At 39.4% G+C, this 24478-nt stretch overlaps 1 protein-coding gene across 2 annotated transcripts; it reads right to left on the minus strand.

Moving 5' to 3' along the window:
* Positions 1-756: 756 nt before the first annotated feature.
* On the minus strand, positions 757-24469 carry DHFR (dihydrofolate reductase). 2 transcript variants are annotated; one of them, XM_030467846.1, is made up of 8 exons: positions 24247-24469; positions 23749-23798; positions 20688-20793; positions 19714-19840; positions 9555-9670; positions 8301-8360; positions 5136-5270; positions 757-856 (listed from the first exon to the last, which is right to left on the minus strand). In XM_030467846.1, exons 1-7 carry the CDS (start codon positions 24330-24332, stop codon positions 5201-5203), a joined length of 615 nt encoding a protein of 204 aa, XP_030323706.1. In that variant the 5' UTR covers positions 24333-24469; the 3' UTR covers positions 757-856; positions 5136-5200. The 2 variants fall into 2 exon arrangements, with proteins under 2 accessions (XP_030323706.1, XP_030323707.1); XM_030467847.1 differs by lacking the exon at positions 8301-8360.
* Between the last annotated feature and the right edge of the window lie 9 nt (positions 24470-24478).

Below are 24478 nucleotides of genomic sequence, written 5' to 3' on the forward strand. Positions count from 1 at the left end.
AGTACAGGCAGGCAGGCAGTAAAACTGAAGGAACTTAGTTTTCTGGTTGCCAGCTCAGCAAGATGCTGGGAGCCCAGACCTGGACAGCAGAGCTCAAGCTGAGTAGCCTTGTTTTGGGAAGGTGGTTTCAGAGCTTAAAGTCCAGCTGGGATGTCAGGGAACACTCAAGAACCATGCTCAGGTTTCTGAGCCCTGCTGCGCACAGCAGGGCATTTTTGGGATCCTGCAGACCCTGGGAAACAAGAAAGTACCCACCCCATTTTCCTTCTGTGAATAAAAAAAAAATTATTTGATCTGAAGTAAAACTTCTGTCTTTAAGTTTTGCTTGCCATGGGAATTGTAAAAACTCTGGTTGTCATGTCTGTTTGGTGCTCAGTAGCCTGAGCCTTCGCAAGCAAAAAGTAATTCCAGTGAAGGAGACATGATTGCTTACTATATATATATACTTATAAATGAATGTATTAGTGTGTAAATGGAACATGGCGTAATGTAATATAAATCATTCTATAATTCTATTACTTTACTTTGTATTGGTTCCTAGAATTTTTTCCAAAACTGAATAAACAGAAAAATATGGAAGCATGATTAACTTCGTTCAGTTGTGGTGACTGAAAAAAAACCAACCCTGAAATTAATATATTATAAACTAATTTTGTACCTTAAAAATACATCTTAAAACATTATGTGCAGTGGTAGATGTTTACCATGCTAGAACTGTTTGCTGAGGAGAATGAAATAGCCCATTGTAAACAAGAGTGTTTCTCAAAAATCTTTTATTAAATGTAGTGGGTACAGATGCTTGCTTGTATAATGAAGTGAGATTATGTTGGTGATCTACAGTCATCACTGGAGAGGTCTAAAAGAGAAGAGAGGAGACAGACACAGTAGGTAGAGTACAGAGAAGTGCAATGTTTTGTTTAAAAAATAAGGAAGAACAAAAAGAAGTGAAGACTCCACTAGGAGTCTCAGGAAAAGCCACAAGTCTGCATGCAGCATAAAATCTAGAATAAAACCACTTTATTAATTTTTTTGTATGCTAACTTCGATAATTTTGATTTTGAGGTATCCCTGATACAGCACTGTCTTTCCTAACACACTTTGTTGGGCCAATCACCCCAGGTAAGAGCATCCAGACAGGTTTGTGTGACATTCAGTCAGGTTCTTACCCCTCTGGCTTCACTGAGGTGACGCCAAAGCTGAGTTTTCTCCTTATTTCTTTCAGGCATTTTTAAATCATATAATGATTACCAAGAGCCTTCTTTCTGGAACAATATGGTCTCTGAAATGTTTGGTGTATTTTTGCTAATTACTTCAATTAAAAAATTGACTGTGCGTGGGAATTACTATAGTGGTACTTGCAGGAATAATTATGATTATCGAAGGAATGGGAGTTCTTTAAACAATTTTACAGACTATTGCACTAAAATGTCTTGTACCATGGACACAACCACTTGCAATGATGCACAACACAAATGCTAGCACTGAAGTCTTGTGAATCAGCAGGTTTGTGGGATAACCAGCATTTTTTTAATCCTTTCCTGTGAATCCAATTTACTAATGCAGTATATACAGTGTTGACTCTTTCTCATGTGCTCAGAAAAATTGAAAATAGATTGTGAAAAAAAATTTCTTAAAATTATTTGACATTATAGTATTAGGCATATTGCTAAAGAGGGCAGCAAAGCATACTCTCTGCCGTGTAACTAGGATTTATGTCAGTAGAGGGATTAATTATCACAGCATTTGTTTCCTAATCAGCATGAAAAATCCCATAATAGTTCAAGACACCAGCTGCTACTTCTCTGCTTACAGGCTTGTTTGAAACTCATGTACTAGTGATGGTCAGTATCTTACACGCTACTGAGAAGAAAAATACACAGTTTTGTTACAAAGCTTTTTTTTTCCTCCCAAGATATTTTCTTCAATTTGTTTTTTGAGCAGGCTTACCTGTAATTCTGCCATAAATTGCAGGATGAGTATTTAATTCAAGTGAAGATAAATAATACACTGAATGAAAACAATAATTGTTTAGATAACAGCAGAAAGTTTTCTGTACCCTTTGTGCACTATAGTAGTTTTTACAGAAATCTGAACTGCATACTAGGCAAAACTACATAGTAAATTGTGCAGTAAACAACAGTGTAATTGCTGTGTGACAAAATGAAGAGAATCTACATTATTCTCACTGAAAATGAACCATAATGTAATGAAGGACATTGAGATTCAACACTGAAGAAATCACTTTTGCATGACTGAAATAGCAATATGCATAAAACCACCTAATGAGTGAAGAACTCAAAAATAAGGTATTTCCTTTCTATATGAACAAACATGAGAAAAAAAGTTTAAAATTAATTAGGAAAATTAGTTCTTTCTAAACTTAGATATATTAAATTCTACCTAGTACTCTTGATGGGAACAGATTTAAATGTCAGCTTTTCTGAAAAAAATTTAGTAAGATGAGGTATAGTGATTAAAATTCCCTTCGTGCACTTGTGTAAATGAAAATCTCTTTCAAGCTGATTTAACAAGAAATAGTTTTCAGGTGGGTTTTTTTGCCATGTTTAATAACTTACTGATACAGCAATGAAAAGTTCAAAAGCTTTTGAGCTACTCCTCAGTGCAACTGCACACACTTCAGAATTCAGTGGCTGGGCTGGCCCGATCTATTCTAAGTTTTGTTTTCTCACATAAAAAAGGTATATTTAATATTTTTCTATTTTCTGTTTTGTTTTTTTCTGTTTGCTTTGGTTTGGGGCTTTTGGGGAGAGTTTTTTTGTTTGTTTGTTTTTGTTTTGTTTTTTCATTACTGCAAGAATGGGATGCAGTAACCCAGGGAGATGTTCTGCTCATGGGTTAAAGCAGGCATCCTCCAATCACATGTTCTGGAGTTTGTGAGGTGTACACCTCCGTGGAGCATTCTCTGACAGCTCCTGTCAAATTATTCCATGTTTTAAAGCTGTTCACTTACAGCATGCTGAAGTGAGTGACATTATTGCCCTTACTTGCTCACCACTGCCCATCACCAGGAATTACTGACCCTACAGCTGTGTCATCAGTAGGAAGCATCTCTGGAGTTTTTTCTCCATTTTCTTTCAGGCAGACCCACTTTGTTCAGCTGAAATCACTCTTCACTGAGTTCTTAAATAAACCTGCCTGGCCCAGTTGGAAGTGCAAAAGGCTTTTTATCCTCCAGCCAGCTGAGAGGTGGGGTAGGGGTCTCCATCAAGGGACTGGTAATTTATTAATTAATACAGCTGTCTGAAATCAGAGTGAGTGTTCATACCAGGGGGTTGTGTGGAAAATTGTGAGTTCAGGAGAAGGAAGCACACTGGAAACATGTTCCTTTGTCGTGGAGCTATGAAGCAAACACTGTGTTTTAGTTATGTTTATCTCCAGTCAGGGACACAATTTGTAGCCATCAGTGAGTTCTACATAATGGGCGGTTTGTTGAAGAAGATTCTGCTTGGAAGATTCTCATTAAACTGAACTGCTTAAGACACTGATTTAGGCTTCCATGAGTTCATTTCTTGTTCTCTCAAGTTTAGTTTGTCTTTTTTTCATAGCAGACATCCTTTAGCAAAATACCCACTTTCACACCTAAAGCTTTCCCTAACTAGGCAAATACATGGCCCAATATCAGGAAAACCACAAAGTGCCACCTGTACGTGTGGTAATACTTGTGTATGTGTATCAGACATATACATATGCACATACTTAAGAGACCTCTATTTGAAATACATTCCTTTCTTGAACTGAACAGTTGTCTGAACTTCTGTTAATTTCCAGCCCAGCAGGACAGCTGAAGAGCTAATGGGCAAAACTGAAAGGACCACAGCTTGAAGACTGATGGCAATACACAAATGCTGCAGCCAAGACCATTAAAAGACATGAGCAGAACAAGGTTTAAATGGCAAGATAATCTACTAAACCACCCAGTTTAGTTGGAGATAAACAGGCAAGTTTTGGCACACAAGCTCTTGTTCAAGTCACTTGAAAAAAGTCATGAGAAAGTAACCAGGATAGGACTCTGCCTGAAAGCTCACTTGTGGTTTTTTTTTCCAATTATGTCAATTAATCTAGCAAAAGACTTGTAGTACAAATTTTGCTTTGATGTTATGTGAGAGAGAATGATCTTGAGACAGAAAACAGAGAATAACCCAAGATCACCCAGAGCCAGCAGAAAACAAATCTTGTAACTGAAGATAAAAAAAAAAATAAAATTCCCATATGCAATTCCAAAAGAGTATACTGTGCATCAAGGGAAGCAGGAGGTCCTCAGTGCAGGCACAATGCTGACCCTTGGGCTACTGGATACTCTGTGATGGGACTCTTGCTTTCAGCTGTAGTGCAGGCACTTCAGGATAGGAATTGTAGCTGATGACTTCTGTGTACCTGACAAAGGCAGTCAGGCAGACATCCAAACCCTGAAAATCCTCCACTAATGAAATTCTTTGTCACTGCACCTTACAAGTGCTAAACCCTGCAACAGTTTGAAAGTGCTTCCTTAGTAATTATAGTTGCAGGGCAAACTAACATAAGAAACTGTGAAATCATTGTAGGAGACATCAATTTCCTCCTCTCACTTATCTTTGCCACTTTCCACTCCTTTGTTCCAGGACCTGCCTCTTTAGATTTTTGTGATTTTTTGGTCAGTCTGCCCTGACCTAGTAGGCTTCATTGCTACAGCCCTCCTGGGCAAGCAGTGACAGTTAATGCAAAACTGAATAATAAGGGAGGTATCTCCGTCTCATACACTAAGATTTGTCATCTCATTTGTCACCTCTAGTCACCTTATTCTCTGCACTGATTAACAAAGAACCCTTCCCACAGCCTCCCCCCTTTATGAATCTGCTGCTTCCTGCTGATATATTCCTCTTCTGTTAGCAGAGCTCTTTTTAACTACTCAGAATAGTTTGGGTACAGGTGTCTTTGGCAAATTAGCTGATGAAGACTACATAGTTGTCTGGTCCTAATTAAGATCTCACACAAGTGCCCCTGATGCTCTCTTTAGACAACATGCATGAGCTTAATCACTGTCATTTTCCCCTTCCTGTTTTTCCCCTCATGCTCTGTATATGTACTAATAATAATCTGTTTGCTAAATTAGGAAAATTTTATTATTTAGTGCGTACCTTTCTCCTCCATGGATTGCTCTCCATGTCAGAGATGTGTTGTTGGAATGTTCCCAGTTCTGTCCTTAAATACACCATGGCCATAACGCTACTGAAAACATCAGCTTCCTACTGCCAAATGGAAATTGCTGTCCACTGTCAGATAAGAGAGATAATGAGTAATAGACAAGCAACAGAAACATTAAATGGTTTGGTTTTCACCTCTTATGCAGACCCGCAGGCTTTTGCTGTCTTGTTAAAACTAGTATTATCTTTAAAAATTAAATTTTTAATCTGTTTAGAACACTTTGTTCCTGGGAAAGCATGAATGAGGGGGATTAAATTACATCTGTACTATACTTTTCTTGGTGATTAGTGATTATGTTGTCACTCATGATGCTGTTAATTGCACTTAGCTGCATGGAACTGAGGAAAAAACATGACATTTCCCCCTGTACTAGACATAATGAGAATATATGGCTTTTCATAGAATCATACATAAGTGAGGTACAGGAGTAAACAAAACGTGGGAAAGTTGTATTTGGAACAGAGGATTTCTTACTTCAAGCCAGTATAAAATATTTATACTTCCCCTAGCAAATACAGATAGGGAGGTAACAGGTGCAATGCCCAGTTCAGGTGACTGAACAGCAAACACTTTATTTTGTATGTCTTGCTTTTTCAACCAATCTGTCATTCAGCAAAGCATCACTTTTGTAAAAGGCCCCATACGAATTCCAGGTACTAACTCTGGCCTTTAGAAGAACAGAGCAAGCACTTCCTGTCTTAGTTTTTGAATGAACAACATGAGGTACCTTTAAAAGGAGACAGATATAAAAAAAAAAGAAAAAGTGCAAAGTAACCACCTTCTGGAAATTATGCATCTGTCAACAGTCTTTGTCTGTGCTTCCTCAACACATGAACTTAGACCCTCCTGCCTGTCGAGCTTCCTGAAGCTGTACATACCCAGCCTTGTTATGTGTCATCATTATGATGAACACACAGCTTCTAGGCCCAGCTTCACTGCAAAAAAATGTATTTTCTTAACTCTTGATTGCAATCTGCAGGGCACATTTAAAAGCACTGATGCCAAAGGTTTGGCCCCGAATCTAGGGCTTCTATCACAACCAGAAAACAAAACAGCAAAACTCCAAAAAAACCCTGGGCCTAAGTGAGCCACATCCCCTGCACCATGTGTTCAGGCACAAATTTTCTAACACGTATTCACATCAGCATCACAGTGCAAGCTGACATTGCCTGCAGTCTTTGCTTCCACTTCTATTAAATGTCAATTGACAGAAACACAGGTGCGTCACAGACTAGGTGTGCAGAGCTTTTAACATTGATCTGTTTTTGGTACTTCTGGGAGGCTATTTTCTCTTCTGAGGGTCACTGTAACTTTTTATTTTTTAAAAAATAACACCTTCCTGACAACAGTCTTTTTCCTTCCCTTTCACGACGTATTGGCAAATTACAACTCAGAAGAATTTTTGATGCATTACGCAAGAGTGTTACTTTGTTGTTTTAATCGTTATCAATTGATGTAAAATTAGCACATATGGGGCAAGATCAACATAGAATTTCTACATTTTTAAGAATGCAAAAACAACACAGAAAAAACCTGATACAAACAAGAAAGGATACTGCAAAACCAATTTTTTTAATCAGTTAAATGTTGTGACCGGCCATGGAAAATTCAAGAGGTGCTCACAGCTGAAATTCAAAGTGTTTTTTCTTATAAAAGAGGTTTGTTTTCATAAGCAAGAAAAATCAAGGTTTAATTTTCTTGTAGAAAACTGCTATGCTCCTCTGTGCTAATAACTCTCTGATGTTGCAACTGGGCCTCAATGTGACATTAAAAAAAGAGCATGATTAATTGAATCTTCCACAATACTGCTTCGTAAGACAATGTTTTTAAAATGTTTTGATGAAACAGCAGGTTTTTAAATTTTAATCCTTTTTTTTTCCCCACTCTTCTGGTCTCAGACTGATGTGCAACACATGGAGGCAGCACAAGGGAGCAGAGATGGACATGGTACATCCCAGCTCTTCCCCACAACACTTTGCATATGGAGTCCTCTGCCATCTGACAAACTCCTCCCAAGGCAAAACAGAGCAACAGAGGAATATTACTGATACTGCTGTGACAATAATAAGCTTTGTGCAACAGTTGTATGCCATTAGAATTACAGTGTTACTACACTACCAGTGTATTTCTCACTACACTAGGTTTTAGGGAACAGCAGTGGAGAACATTGTTATCCCAACTATGTTGAACAAAAGAGGTGACAGGACCCCACTACCTGCTGCTAATCTATACTCCAGTGTAACACAGAATATTCAGAATCACACTGACAAATGAGCACTCCCAATCTGCAGTGGTAACACTTAAAAGGAACATTAACACATATCCTGTGAAGAAGGCTACATTTATGCTTTTATATGGCAAACTGGCCACAGTCAAGCTGACATAACAACTCTTTATAAGAACAGCAAGCTTTTACACCAGCTTGAAGTTAATGGAAATGTTACAGCTTCTTTATCAGATTACTTTGTAAGCTGCTATTTTCAGCCAAGAGCTTAAAGAAAGCTATGTACCCAGGACTGTTCAGATGACAAGAGATCACCTCCATGAAGAATCAATCTATCCCTCAACTGCCTGATACCTCCAGACTCCATTTCTCTTCTTATGCTTTCAAAAATTTTCTTCTTTCACAGTATGATTTAAAGATTGTTATAGACATCTATACAATTCCAGTCAAATCCAGGAGTTTTGAGATTTTCTCAATGGTGGACATTTTAAACTAGGAGATACTCAAAACTTTTGATTAGGTGGAAAGGTTCTGATGCAGTCTAATACCTTTCATTACTTATGGCATTGTTAGGTATGCTGCCATGGATTGTAAAGATTAATACAAGGTCTCACACAACCTTAGTTGCGATATTGCTTAAAGCAACCTCTTTCACACCACTTACCACCTTCCTATTTCCAGTGCAGGTTTTACATTCTGAGTGTGGGGTGTGTTTTTGGGAATAATTTGCTACTCTGGTATTATACTATCAAGAAGGATTTTCTCTCATTAATTTAATATATTGCTTTCAGTAATGCTCCATGTATTCAAATGTCTGCCCCTATACAGAAGTACAGAAAGTCTTATCTATTGTGCCAAGACAGCTTTTTCATACACTTCAAATTTGTACTGGATCCCATTCTCTTCTTGGATATCAGCAGGGACACCTGGGTATCTGGAGAAAGGGGAGAATAAAAAGTAAAGCCAACAAGTAGATAAAAATATCACTATGAGTCACTTGTAAGACACTTTGAAAAATCTGTTCAGCTCTCTTTTGCCTTTAAGGGAGAAAGAAATCTTCAGTTTTATTTGCTAGGCTTGATTCTATCAGATTTCCACTGTAGAGAAAGAATTACCTGCTATTCTGTAAATCTATGCTCTAAGGCCAAATTCTGATTTCAGTACACTGGCCCAAACCAATGTACTCCTGAGAAACAGCCAAGAGGGAGAGAGGGGAGCTTTGGGTCAGACATCAGGACACTCAGGTGGGCTCATCATATGGCACAGAGCAGTTCAGAACATGTTAGAACTGGAAAAGGTGATTTCTCCTCCTCAATCACCTTGTTTGTCTCTCCCACATCCTTCCTTCCTGCCTCTAGCTATTCTCCCTCACTTCAGTGCTAATCCATTCCTGTGCACATCCCTGACAAGAAATGTACCATGCACATTTCTGTTTCTTCCACTGCTGTTCTGTTACCAGGTGGGAACCAAAATGAGAGAAGCAAGAAGCAAGAAGAGGAAATCTCCTTGACAGTTCTTAAGGCAGACATTTGAATTTTTGCCATCTTGCCTGTTGGATGAAATCTTTGGAATCTTGTTGGAGAAGACATAAAAGTAAGACTGGAATATGACAAGGATAACATAGGGCAAAAAACAGAGTGAATGGCAGAAGCTTAACAGTTCCTAATAAGTTTGTTAGGAAGAAATAATTTTCTCAAGAGAAAGGAGTAACCTTACAAATCTTTAAAAGATCAAGTCCATTTAACTGTTCTGGCAATTTACCAGAGATATTCAGAGACTAAATACAATTGACTAACAACACACAGAGACTTCTAAAACTTCATAAATATTTGAGTAATTCTAAAGTGATAAACAGTAAGAAAGTTACTTTCCAAGCAAACCAACAAATAGACTTGTTTACTGAAAAAATTACTGGGAAGGTTTTAAGTCCCCAAAACCTCTCTGTGCTAAGTGCAGTGCAGCTCCAGGTTCTAAGTACAATATGACAGTGTAGGGAGAAACACAGTGAAAAGTACCTCTAATGCAGAATAGAACATTTTAAAATGGCTTTAAAAGTGTCCTTGCACATCTAAATTAGATTACTAAGTTTCCGTCTGAACAGAAGACTAGTGTGTATCTTGATACTTACTCAGTGAGAAGTTTGTAGTCCTTGTAGTCAATCTCTGGAAAAAATGTGTCACTTTCAAATTCCTGCAAAATTCTTGTAATAAACAATCGATGATTAAGTGGCTTCTCCATCGCTGCCTTTTAAAAAAATAGAAACAATTAAAATTAAGTTGTTCCTTTGAAACACTTAACAGGACATTAAGTAGTGCTGTTTACTAAAATTATTATTCTTATATGAATAGTGGTTTTGTAACACCATTCAAAGTCCAGAAGATAACATCATATATAAATTCTTATTTGGAACACTAGTATTCTTCAACAACTCTCAAAATTGTTGTTCTGCCTGCATCAGCCATCACCATGGCAGCATTCAAAAAGAACCAAGAGACAAGAGTCAGAGAATATTTTCTATTTCTGGCCTGCATTCCAAACATGCAAAACTAAAACTACAACTCAGTTACTAATGCATTATGTGGTTTAGACAAAGTAATGAAAATTGAACTATACATCTTCTCTTTTGTACTTGGCTCAAGAAGACAAGTGCATCCTGTGCCAATTCTGCCTGTCAAGTGGCAGCAATACCTATTCTCAGAGCCTGGAGCATCTGACAGAAATTAAGAAAAAATTTGAGTACCCCTGTGAGAAGGAAGTAGTATTGTCTAGTCTCAACATGCAGTTTCTAAATCACTCCTCTTTAAAAAACAGGAAGCAGGAGTGGCAGGAGAGGCCCACATTTCAAGGTAACTTGTTCCCATGTTTAATTAATATCACCGCTAAGGATTTAAAATATATTTTTACTCTGCATTAGTTTTCAGTTCCAGTGATAAAATTATCTACCAGTTTCACTACAAAGTTTCATCTCTGGATTATGACAAAGCGACACTATGCACTGAAAGCTACATAACAACAGCAAAGAAAGTTTCCAAGGGCGTTGAATGAAGACACCCATTAGGCCAGTTCCTCACTAACAAATTCATACAAACTCAGAAGATATTATTAATAAGTTTTGTTTCCAGATCTGTCTGGAAAGACAGCTCTTCCAGATCTTCTTGGCATAAAAATAATCCATTCAATGCTATACTGGCAGTTTACTATGTATTTTTGAAAAGCTTTTATTTGTTTCTTCTCATAAATTAACAATGAGCAACGCTCTTTATTAAAGGCAATTCACACTGCAGCATACTGTTAGGTACTACTTTGACAAGTACAGGAACCAAGTAATAGCCAATTTAATAAAATAAAATTAATTGGTATCACTGCTGAGAAGTTAGTTTACAGAAAAGCTGCTCTTTCACTGCTGAATTGCTTAAAATGGAAGGCCTAAGTCATAGCACGCCAGCACCCAACAGCACTGAAGTGTTTATCTAGTTTGTATATAAATAACCCATTTTTTCATTCTTTAAGTAAGGGTGGGAGGTAAAAGGACAGACATACACCTTCAGAATGACAGAATAATCCACTTCACAAATACAAACATAGTGTATTCTGTAAACAGAGATACTTCTGTTTTGTAGTAGAGGAATAAATCAACTTCCTATCCAGCTCTATGGAAATTCAGCTTGAGGAAGAGCTCTGCACAGCCCAGGCAGGTCAGGGAAGCAAATACAGTGACCAATGACAAATACTGCAAAGAAAGCTGAACGTAGCATGAGGGGGACCTGAAGGCGACCTTCACTGTAAATGAAGTTCCACCAGTTGAATAGACCAACTGTGTAACTGTGTAACCCCAGCTGTGTAACTGTCCCCAAGTTAATAAAAATGCACACAAGCTTTCCAAGTTAGCCTGACCAGCTCTGGAAGTCTGCATGTGGACATGGCTCCTAAAAACTAAGCAACAAACAAAAAGAACCTGAGGAAAAGCCACTGGCTTGAGCTGATCTTAACCCAAGTGGTTCCTTCTCAACAGCTGGAAATGCCCAGCATCATGGCAGTGAAAGATGGGCAAGGGGAGACACATCTGTAAAGTGATTTGACTTCAGTTTCTGTTGTTCTACTTTCTGAAGTGATTTTCACTTGTTTTGTGATTGAAGGACATAGCTGAACCATATCATAGCAACCAATTGCTGCAGAAGGGACAAATTATTTCCAGGAATTTAAAGATTCACAGGTTTTAGGAATCACACCAAAGGCTTCTGCTTTCTCATCTATCAGTTACATAAAGTAAATAAAGACAGACAAAAGCAGCTATGTGAGGCACTTGTTTTCAAGTCTGTTGCTCTACTTCCTCAAGTGTGATTTTTACTTGTATTGGGATTGAAGTACAGAGTTTAACCATCTCATGGGCTGGCCCTGTCCAATCACCCCAGGGCTATGTCTGTCTCTAGTTACCTTTGTGGGGCCTGATGCCACCCTATAGACCATGAGCTTTGGTTACTGAGGCCAATCCAAGTCAGGTTACTGGGCCTTGGTCCCAGCTCCCACCCCTCTGCAAGCAGCTGGTCCTCCATGTTCCCTGACAAGAACTTGAGAAAACTTCAAATAAGTAAATTTTGTATCAAACATGAAACTTGCCACGTGTAGAGTCTCTAAAGGAAACTGCCTGGAGAGGACTGGACTCCACCTCTGCAAACTACTGCTATGGACCTGGCAATATAAGGAGGTGCCTCATCACAACTCTGGCATTTGCCTAAGGATTAAGGCAATTCCTTGTCCTATCCAACTCACTTCAGCAGTCCAACATGACTTTGTTTTGATGTAACATATACTAAGATGAAGTTATAGATGTAAATAACTTTGAATATTGAAACAGAATGCACAGTAACTGGACATATTTACAGTGGCCAGGCAATACCATGGGAAGTTAGCACAATATTCAACAGAAAAACAATTTTCAGTAAATAGGAGATCAGATTGCCTTTTTTGTTTGTTTTTTTGTATTTGGTAAATGCAAGGATAATGGATGTGGTGGAAAAGATAAGATAGTAAGAGGGGACTCTTTGAAATAATTGTAATAGGGCAAGAAGAGTACTTTAAAACAAAATTATGATGTTTCTGACCTCAAGGTTCTGTAAAATTGAAAAATCTGCATCCTCGCTCCATGGTCATTACATTCCCCTCACTCCACTGCCATGATGGGTCTCATAGTCATTATAGGTATTATTTTAATTGGCTGTGTTTTCCCCTCATAATCTCATCAGTTATTCTTGGACTGTATTTGTACCTGCACTGTTTTCCCTTGGGAATTGCCTATGTGTTTTTTCCCCAGGCAGGCTCACTTCCTTCTGTAGCAGCTTCTTAACTTTGTAAGAGATTGTAGTCTGATATAGTGAGGAAACACAAGCTGATTTTTGGTTCACATGAAAGCACAAACTATTAAAACTGTGGCTGTTGATCTTTCAGAAACACCAGAACCACTTCTCTCAAGCAGAGATATCTTTCCACAAGAGACAGAGGACAGGAGAGCTGAAGTGTCAGGACCCCTCCTGTTGTCCCACATACATCATGTGTATGTGAACCAGAGTCCTGTTTAATTTAATTTAATTTACCTATCTTCACATCCCTGTGAAAAGATTCTAGCATGCCCTTTTTGCTCACTTCCAAATCCTCAGCAGGTCTGCCTCTGAAGCATAAAAACAAAACAAAGCAAAGCATAAAACAAAAATGAGATGACATAAGGATCCCAAATAACCTCCAACTGCTTGAACTGTCAGCTAGACAAGATCAGATTATGTCTGCATGTGCAGGATCATCACCCTGAATTAGTTTTAATTTGTAGAGCACAAGTTAAAGCAGCCCTGAAGCTCTGCGACAAGGAATAGCTGTGCAGTTTCACAAGTATTATGTGGAAAATATTTGATAGATCTAAACCTAGGTGGGCATAGCAACCAGTTGCTGCGGAAGGGACAAATTATTTCCAGGAATTTAAAGATTCACAGGTTTTAGGAATCACACCAAAGGCTTCTGCATTCTCATTTATCCGTTACATAAAATAAATGAAACAGACAAAGCAGCTATGTGAGGCACTTATCTTCAAGTCTGTTTACTGCTAGGCAACAACTAGGCAACAACTTTGCCAATTCAGACACTCTTTCAAAAATAAATTTCAAAAACTTCAAGATAAACAGTACATTTATATGCTTCTGTTTTCAGATCCTTGAAAAGTACTAGATCATATAGCCAACCTGCATTTTGAAGCTACAAAAGCATTAAGATATGTATTTTATACATTTAAGAAATCTCACAGCTGAAGATTTTAAAAAGTTCTAGATCTTACCTTGGTAAAAGAACCTGCCTAAGTTAAACTCTGGCTATTAGAAGGGTTGTGGTGATAATCAGGAGAATCAATACCTTCAAAAATCCTTCCTTCCCACACTGCTAGGACTCAGCTTAGCAGGGGTACAGCCCTTCCTTTCCAAGCCACTAATGCTTTGTGTCTGCAACTGACTCATATATTAAACCTTTTTAAGGCATATTTTTTTTTCCTAGAAGAATGTCTGAACAATGTGTTTGTTCATAAGAATGAGCACACAAAAAGCTTCTTTAGGAGTAGTAGCACTATTACACCTTTATTTCCACACTAAACAACCTCTGAGTTTATTTTGAAGACTACTGAAAAGGCTGTGTATATCCCTTTCAAGTCCATGAAAGTATAAAGTTGCTAAATTAAAGAAAATTCTTAAACTTTTAGAAGAGATTTTTAGTTAATCCACTAGTCCATTGCTAATATTGTAGTTTCGTTTCCTCTAATTTAATTTTAAACCAAGTAAAACCAAAAAAACCACTGGAAGTATGACTACAACAATCACAGATATGATTTTAGAAAACATAAATCTCTATGGGAGGACAGTGCTGTCAGCTGCAATGCTGTGACAACTGCCACTTTGATACAAAACTAGGCATTAGAGAACTGCACTAAAAGTACTCAAATCCTTTCTCAAAAAACACCTAGAAAGGCATAGAAATACAGGAAAACTTCTTGCTGCTATCTTTTAGTTCAGACACCTACCCAAATCTACAGAACTACCCGTGGAAAAAGAAGGATTCTGCAGCATTACAGTATAGAAGTGAGTCACACTTGCATATACCCCAGGAAGACAGTAACCTTCCTTGGAAACAATTCATCAAGACCATAATCATTCAGACCTGAAAAACATTAGCATGAGCTTGGTGTGACAGGGAAAGAGCATACAGACAACACAACCACAACAATCTTCAGTCTTCACTTTACATAATGTTACCAGCATTCAAAAACCTTAATAGGATTAAGCCACAGTGATTAGTTCACTCTAAACCAGAGCTATCAGAGAAGCCAATACAGTGCTCAGCTTTTTGCACCAGCTTTTCCCAGAGCAGAGTAATACTCTGAGCTTTTAGTCTGATGTCCCCCAGGCCCGCAGCATCACACAGCTCAGAGAAGCCTGCTCGTTGCAGGATGCTTTGAGAGCACTGCTTGAAGGGAGCAACAGCAGTGTGACCTGCAAGAGTGGAGCATACAAGCATATAAAAATGAGCTGTCTGCATATGCCCCTTGTAAGAGCATCTCAGTCCTCTGTCGTGCCTCAGACTGAATGCAGCACTTGAAAAATATGGTAACACAAGCACCAGTCTCTATTCCAGCAGGGACACAGCTCAAAAACACTTTGTCTTATTTGCAGGGAAGGTAAAAAAAATTACTATTATTTCTGTTGCAGTTTACAGGAAATTCTGACAAAGTAAAATGCAAGCTTGAAAATGTGTATTACCATTAGCTAGTAAGGTGTTCACACGCTTTGAAAAAACAAAAAACTAGTGACTCAAATTGTTAATACTTCACTCTTTTAAAGTTGTAGTTATTCTAGAGCAAAAATTTGAAGCTCAGCAAATGTGGCATTTCCAACCCACCCAGGGCACTCAGAAAAGGGAAGCTGATATGCTCAGTCAAGAATCACTGTTTAAGAGGGTAATTAACCATCTGCAAGAGATTTGCTGCCCTAAATATGAATAGCAACTTCATAATTCAATAATTTTGAAGAATGAAAGAGGGTAGATTACTAAACACAACACGTCCAACACTTAATACATAGGAATACACCTGAGTATGAATATTAGATAAAATTTATCCTTGGAGATTACTGGAAATTTAATTTTCCAGTTCAAACCTCTTTGAAGAATTTCCCCAATTGCTACTTATCAGCAGCAGCTACTTTCTGTTACAGCCAGCCTTGGTATTAACTAAACAACGAAACCAATAAAACCTCATGAAACAACTTTTCATTTTGCTATGATACTACCAAGTTTTTTCTCCAAATTTATCCTCGAATAAAATTCTGTGTTTCAGCAATGTCATCTTGAGTGCTGTTTGCTCTTGTGGCATTGAGAAATCAACAAGCTGAGTAGGAACATCTAAATTAGAAGAGACAATTTTAAACCTTTGAGATGCTGTAGGAAAAACTGTTTTATCAAGGTGAAAAACTGTTTGAAATATAGCCTGTTCCGGTGTTGCTGAAGAGGCCTTGGCTATGAGGACCTGAGTCACTAATTCTTCAATTCTTATTTTTAAGTTTTGTTGCCAGGTTGTTTTTTCCTTTCCTTTTCCACCAGTTGGTTCACTGTTAGGGATTTATGCTTAGTTATTTTGTGCTTAGTTCTTTTTACAGTGCCAGAGTTACATTAAACACCCTACACAAAACATAGCATAACATGATACTATACACTTAAGTAAATCTGCACCAGTTTTTGTCGGGTTTTTTTGTTTGCTATATTTTTTTTAAGGCTCTGTTTGATATTTGGCAGTGTGCTGGTCTTACAGTACCTATTTCCAGTAAAACCTGAGGGTTTTTTATCAGTTTAAAACAGTTTAAATCCAGTAAACCGGGACTAATGTAATTTATACTGTACAGGCTCCCTTGGGATCACCAGGTAGTGCTATTTTTTCAAAGACAAGACCTGAACTTGTCATTTAAGAGGCAATATGACCATGAGAAGTGTGTTTATATCAATGTCTTAACTCAGAGCAGAAATGTGTTTTTGAAAATAATTTTCCAATTGCCCCTGCTCACTGTGCTTTACTACATCATCTGAACCAGGAATCAGTCTTGGCATGCATGAACTAAATTTCTTGGGGATGACCTATCAAGAGATCACAAACTTGAAAAGGTGAGTGGTGTCAAGTCAGACTTAAGTAGATGAAGGCTGCATGATCTATTTGAACGTTCACTGGACTGTGGGAGTCCTTTCCAATCCTTTCTGTTCTCACATCCTAATAACTCTACTCAGCTCTCTCTAACCCCACCAAAATGCCTACAACATCACACTGCTCTGCCTTTTCCTGTTGCTGGGGTCAAAGCCCAGAAGAGGCTGTTCCTCAGAGTACACTGCTGAACACAGCATGAATGTAACCTACATGTGAATCTGGATGGCCACTTTGTTCAGAGCTCACCTTTCTCTGCTCTTCACAGGACTTGAGGCAGCTTATGCCAGTGCTACCACTACCCTGGAGAAAGCTGTGTCCTTGAGAACCTAGAGGCAGTGGGAAAGATGGACATGACCAACAGAGCTGCACTCTGTCTTTAAAAATGTTCAGAGACTGTCAGCTTGCTCCTCTCTCCTCTGCAGTCCTATGAGGAAGAGGTTGGACACAGCAGCAGTCCCTTGCCTCCATGCCATTCCTTGCCCCTGTTGCTGTGAGCAGCATTCTGTCCAGAGCTGTCATCCTGGAGTGCATGTTTTATCACTTCTGATTGCCTCAGAGCCTGTGGAGGACAGAGCAGACATCTCTACTTGAGCCTGAGACAGGATGGACACCTGTGTCCCAAAGAGTGCCCTTCTGCACTCAGGCAGCTGGGTAAATGCTCTACCAAGGCAAAACTCTCTGGATAGGGATAAGCCAGGCTTGTGTTTCAGCATGGTATCTGGGAAGACTCTGTGCAGAAAGAAGGTGCCAGCATCCCTTTTCAGCCTTGAGTTTCTCTGAAAACCTCCTGAAATGTCTCTGAAATCTGCCTCATTTCATGGGCCAGTCTTGGTAGTGCTTCTGGCTTGCTTGGTAGTGCTTCCTGGGTAGCCCAGATCCACACAAGGGATGTGGGAAACCAAAGAGAGCAAGAGCCTGGGAACACAAGGGATGTGGGAAACCAAAGAGAGCAAGAGCCTGGGAGATCATGTGCATGTGCCCTCACCATATCACCTACAGAAACATGGCTTGGAAGATTGCTCCAGGGAGTTCAGTGACAACAACCCTGGACATGGTGAACCTCCCTAGGCCAAACTGATTAACTGATTAGAAGTTGCTAAGGTTAGGTATCTGCAGGTGGCTGATGAAAAGTATGGCCACTTCCTTGAGTGGCCTGCTCTCATTAAGGTTTGTTGTCACAGAGCTCTATCTGGTTTGAAAAATCTGAACGTTGGGTTACACTCCATAAAGTGCTTGAAGTGGAAATGTCATGTCCTCAACACTACCCATGTCAAACCACTCACGTTGCAATTACTTGCAGAAGTAGTTACTCTTTCACTATCACAGGCTGGTATTAATAAATAGAATCTGTTCTAAAGCTTCAAGCCAAACAAAGCAGTACAATCAAAATAATGCTTTAAAAGCAAATACCTACCACAACTGAATAAAATGGTTCACTTCAATTACCAACCACTCTTTTACTTCCCACACATTTCTGCACAGTATAATGGAAATATTCCTGTAATCCTTTGTGCACCTTGAATACAGCCACTAAAAATTTGACCCAGCAGTTGTATGAGAGGTACATGGCTTCCATCATGCCCTTTTAATTAAGATCACAAAGCTAGTTTAAATGCAGGAGTTTGTATAAAACTGCCAGATTTATCCCTAATGAATTACAAATTCTTTTGAAATGTCCCAAATAGATGCTTGAAAGTTGAAATTTTAATTCACATTCCCTTGTGTTGATTAGCACAAACATATTGCAAAAGCACTGTTGATCAAAACTACCTATTCACAATCTAAGTACTAGTGAGTAGTAGTCTTAAAAATTTGCATTGTTTTCTAAAAAATATCAGCCAGGCAGTGGAAAAATATTTAAAATAGAAGCCTACAACACAGAAACTCCTGGAAGAACAAAGAAAAATAATCACTCTTTAAGGCTCTAGATGAGTATGTGGCTATTGCATAAAAGCCCTAATTTGCCACCAGGATCATGAAGGCATTTTCATCACACGCCTGAAGTTTTAAGTGCCCAACAAGAAATGGTGTGTATTTCAGAGCATACTTGTAATAACTAATATTAAAAATTAAAAAGAATTTGCCTTGCAATTCCTAATGAATATTTTTTTTATCAGAATGCTCTACATTCCCCTGATTGATATGAAAGGAACTAGTGTTGACAGCCATAATCTTTGAGTGGTACTGTTTGACAACAAATACAAATCTTATGAGCTTAGAAGAAGTCAAAATAAATTGAGTTAAAGGGCAGAACCCTGTCTGTGTAGGGGCTGCAAGGATGACTTTAGGAATAGGGGTGGAGGCACGGATAATTGAGTAGAATTTACATGTGCATGAAAGGAAGACGAGAGGAAAGGTTTGGGGGAAGGGAGAAAAAAGGCTGAGGAATCAAACACAGTGCATTCGTGGGAAAACAGGGCAGTTTATACAGAGCTTTGTCTGTGAAAAGATGGTCCTAAGAAAAAAGTGGCACACGCTGCCTTTCTGGGACATGCATGGATACCAACAGAAACCCAGGGAACAGAAACAGCAAGGACATCTGCCTGCTGTATGGGAAAAAGAGAGAGTTCTGTTTTGTTGTATGAGTATCTCCCCTTGCTGCTGACAGCATCACCTGCCATCTCTAAATCCTCTTTTGCTTACTTGTATACTTGTATAAACTGTGGCTTTCAGTTGCTACATTTAGCATCTGGCTACAAATGCTGGATCATTTTTCCTTTTTTCCCCACATCCTCTGCAGAGTCAGTCAGTAAACCAGACATGAGTAAAGCTCAGTGCATTCCACCTCAGAAAAATAAACATAACAATAGCAGTAAATTTAGCTATTAAAGAAAAGCTCTTAGAAGTGAAACGATTGTATGGCACTGGACCATTAGCAAGACCAACACTTGGTTTCATGGACAGGTATTTTAAACTTTTGAGTTGAAATTACTCTCCAGGACTTTCCTGTTGGAATTACTGGAGTTTGCTATTCACTTGTTTCACCATTAGAATTGTTTCACTATTAGAAACTTGATCTGTCCTCATGCCATTGCAGAAACAGAGTCAGTTAGGAGAACTCTAAATGTACCTTGTAAACTGAAGTACCTCCAACAATCCAAATCATGTCCACTTTATTTTTTAACTCTGGTGAATCCAAAAGAGCTAAGGCATCATCCAGACTTTTGGAAAGATAATGTGCACCTTTTGGGATTTCCCTAGAAAAAACAAAGTTTTATTACAAAAAAATTAAAAGATCATTAATCATGATAACACAATCTAGACATACAAAGTGTTTTGACAGATTCTCAAATGAGTATATGCTTCACATTAGTTAATTATTTTGGAATGCCTATTATTGCTAAACTATGTTAGAATTTTCTGACAGCAGGATTGCTCAACAAAACCACAGTTTAATCATAACTGTGACTTAAGAGGCATCATAAAATACAGATCAGAAGATTTGTATCATGTTAAAAAAAGTGTGACTGAGAAATTGATAGATCTATATAATATTCTTCTTGAATTCTAGAAGATTAACATTTCATTCAGTAGAACTAGTAGAAAAGACCCCATGTACCCTCTGCCCCTCCCACATTCAGCCCTAAACTTACCAAATGCCCCCAAAGCAATAAACCCTTGTATGGGGATGTATTTCTTTAAGAATATTTGGATGACTAGGGGTAATGCATTCAAGAAGAGTGGTCTGAAAAAGGAAATTTCTTGTTCCTTAAATGCTAATAAAAATAAGGATTAAAAAAGGGCCACCAGAGTAACCAGGAACTAGAGAAATACAGTTAAATGCATGAGTCAGAAAGACTACTGACAACTCGCCAGATGTTTGCATGTAGAGTTAGGACTAGCATTCATTATGCAAAACAATGACAATTATCTTGTGAAGTATTTAAAATAATAAAAATAACAAGTAACAAAAGATAGAGAAGATAAAGAAGTGCTATCACTCAGAACTAGGTTGAGATGATGCCTAGCCAGAGGTATTGCTACACATATTTTTAGATGCAGACTTTTAATTTGTTTTACAGGCTTATCATTCATCACACATACCTGAGCTCCCTGCTTAGCACTATATTAATTCTGTCTTTTAAAGGCCGATTCTTCTCAGGAATGGAGAACCAGGTTTTTCTGCCCATTATCAGTGCATTCTGTTTCCCTGAGGAAGAGAGAAGACACTTATTTAAAGGGTGTTTTTGCTCTGTTCCACTTTGTTTTGGTTGCTCAGTGACACCTGGTGGACTTCCCACCTTCTTCTGAGCTCTATTTCAGCAGTTAGCAAAAGTACAAACTTAGGCCCTGATTCTTAGATTAGTCACATGCATAGAAGAGAACTTTAGTAGCCTTTTTTGGTGGGCAGCTGACACCACAGTAGTCTCATGCACACATATACACTTATAATGGAAGGAAAACCAAGAAAGGCATGTCACTGATCCATTACATGCACCACACAGACATTGACTGGTCTGCTGTGGTTACGAGGCCAAATTAATCTTCATGTGTGATACCACACCCTGAAAAGAGTTCTCTTGATGTGAAAAATCATCATTGTTCTCTGTATAAATCCCAGCACCATCCTGTTATCAACTCCGTGTTTGCGTGTTCCCTCATTCCAGCCATATGATCAGGAATAATTGCCAGCTTTGTATTGTTAAAAAAAAAAAAAAAAAAAAGCCAGGCAAAAGGATAATAAACCAGCCAAATGAAATCAGAAAGCAGAAATCGGAAGCAGGAATGCAGCAGGAGCTCAATCATATTCTAGAATTCACACATACAATTAATGACTAAACCCTAGCATTCATAATCTGATTTTCTTTTATGTATGCCCTGCTAAGAAGGTTTTTCTTTATGACCAAATGCAGATGTCAGAGAAATAAACACAGAGGCTGAGATGCAGGTTTTTTACAGCAACACAGCAGGAGGGATTTCAGAGAAAAGAAAGTATTATTTGTTCACATCTATCCAGCCTGCTTCTTGATCTGGTCACCTTGGTGATGTGAGAGTTATTTGGGGGAGAGAGGGAAGAACATGGTATCAATTTTCCTGTATATTTGTATATATTTAGTAATTTTTCCTTTTTATCATTACCGTTCCATTAAAGCTGTATATTCAGTTTCCAACCCATAAGTCTCTTTCCTTTATTCCTCTCCTTCCTTTATCAAGAGGGAGGGGGATTAATAGAGAGATCTGTTATTCAGTTTAATTGCTGGGCCAGTGTTAAACTGTGACACTGGTTATACCAGATCCTACCAGAGGGCAGATGCTCCAGTTGTTTATTAGCAGTGTCTTAAAGACCCTTCTCCTGCAGAGAGCCTTCATGAGCAAATTTCCAAGAGACAGACTGAGTGTCAGCTTAGACTAGACCAATAGCACAACTGCTGAAGAAAATGAAGAAGTTCTGAAAAAATATATGCATTTTTTCACTAGAGTGTCTCACTGGGATAACTACAGGGTGAAAACAATGTCTAGACCAATGGCTAACTTACAGCAGAGGAGGCCTGCAGGAAGACTGAAAGCAAGATCAGGTGATGCTGCTCTGTTGTACCCTTCCCACTTTCAAACATCAGTAATGCTGACATTTCCAAAAACAATGGTGAATCTCTGCTGTGAAGATTTACGGCAGCAATATGCATTAAGAGGTCTGGGTATGAAACAGATTAACTGCATGGCTTCTAAGATCAAAAGATCTGTGAACAAGATGGAGCAAGTTTTTTTCTTTTTCAATATATTTCCAGTATCTTTTTCAGGTTATTTGTGGGAGGTAAGATGCAAGTTGCAGACATATAGAAAGACTTTGTGTTCTGCCTTGTTTGTACATAAGGTTGCTGAATCACATCTCCAAAACATAAGTAAAATCCTTCCCTAAGGACTGTTGCAAAAGTGAGGTTAAGTATTCCTAGTGGAATGTGGAATAGACCTTCAAATCACATGATGGAATAGGTCACTCAGTTAAAACAAGGGCACAGTGTTAGCCTGGACAGAAGTTTTAGCAAACAGGTGAATTCTGCTATTCAGTAGTTTTAACAGAAACAAGAAACAAAATCCCACAGAAAAATTAGTGACCATATTGGTAAATAAAGAAGCAGCAGAAATGTCAGGATAAATCTATTGTCTCTCATGGCTCTGATTTCACCAGAAGGAGTGAGCTGACTGCATGGCTCAGGAAAGGTCCTATTCCCCCTTTCCCAGTGCTTGCTTGCTTCTCCCACCACACACCTTGTGCTGGCAGTCCCTGCAGACACCCAGGAGCCCAGTCTGCTTGGTTAGAGAATTAAAACAGTTTAAGGAAGTGTCAAACCAGCACCACAGTCAGTGTGAAAAGGCAATGAGAACAAAGCAAAGCAAGACTTACTTCTTCTGGAAGCAGCTAAGTATCCAGTCAGAACTAATCTGCTGTTTGCATCTTTTGCATTCCAATTCCTCTCTTTCTTGTGCTGATTTTCACGGTTTTTTTTACTCTGAAATAACTGGTTTTATCTCTACCTAATTGATAGTCTACAAAACTGCTGTGCTGCAAAGGTCTTGCTGGGACTGGACACTAGTGCTGCATATTACCAGTGTGGTTGCATGTTGCAGCACATGGCTGTACACAGGTACATATGGCTGCAGCACCACTGCTCTAATTATTATTAGTGTGGTTAGGGTTTCCTGAGGTATTGGGACAGCTCAGCACTCAGAAAATTAAGCAAAATTACTGTCACAAGGCCCAGGGCAGTGGAACACATGGCCAAGGCTGAGCTACAGCAAACAACTTAGATAAGCTAATACAGCCCCCCCAAAACCACCCTTTTTATTAATCAGCATGTAAAAGCTTTCAATTTGCAACTTGTTCACAGCTAGAGCTGTAGGTAAAGGCAGATAGGTGAAGTTTTCTACTCTTTTGGAGAAACAAGACTTGGAAATTATTTTTATGTCAGCCCAGAAACGTCTGATTCAGCTCCAGTTTATTTAACATGACAGCTTTACAAAGATATAAAATACTCGTGAGGCTTGGGAGGGCAGGCTGTTTGCAGGAGCAGAACTTCTGTATCAGGGCAGTGTTAAATTACCTACCAGTCTTTTCCCTAACTGGTACCACCCAAACTGAGGCACAACTCAGCAACAAAGATGTTACCTTCTACATTGGATGTGCTTGTCATTCTCTGGAAGTACTTGTACTCATTCCTGGCAGGAAAACAAGAAGAGAATAACAGCTCGGTTTGGGAATAAGCTGCATTTAGAAAAAAAACCTCATGCAAGTGTCGACGATGCCGGGGGGAGGTGAATCTGGACTGGCAAGGGCCCGGTACCAGAGGGAAGACCACTGGTCCGGCCTCTCTTTGTATGAGAGATAACTCTTTGCCTGCTGACTCGCCTCCCCGAGCCCCTCCGGGCTTCTCGGCACGGCCTCGGGGCCCGGCAGCCACGGTCCAGGCCTCAGGCCCGACAACAGCCACGGCGGGCACTTTCCCGCCCTGTTGATCATTGCCCTCCAGGACTACAACTCCCAGCGCGCCCCGCGCGGTGCTACGACGCCTGCCGGTGAGGAACGCGCCGCGCTGCACGCCGGGAGTCGTAGTCCTGCCGCGCTCCCACCGCCCTGGCGGGAAGAACCCCGCCCGACCCGCGGTACCTCAGGGGCGGCCAGGGCAGGTTGCCGTCCTTCCCGATGCCCATGTTCTGGCACACGGCCACGATAGAGTTGAGCGAGCGAACCATACCGCTCACCCCCGTCTCCCGCCGCACCGGACTTGCAAGCCGAAGAGAGTTGCTGTAGCGGGGCGGTGCGGTGCCAGAGGGCGGTCTCAGGGCTGAGGCGGGAGGTTGGAGGGAGCGCAGCGGACCCACAGGCGGAGGCACGGGCC

Source organism: Calypte anna, chromosome Z (assembly GCF_003957555.1).
Source record: "Calypte anna isolate BGI_N300 chromosome Z, bCalAnn1_v1.p, whole genome shotgun sequence".
NCBI lineage: Eukaryota > Metazoa > Chordata > Aves > Apodiformes > Trochilidae > Calypte > Calypte anna.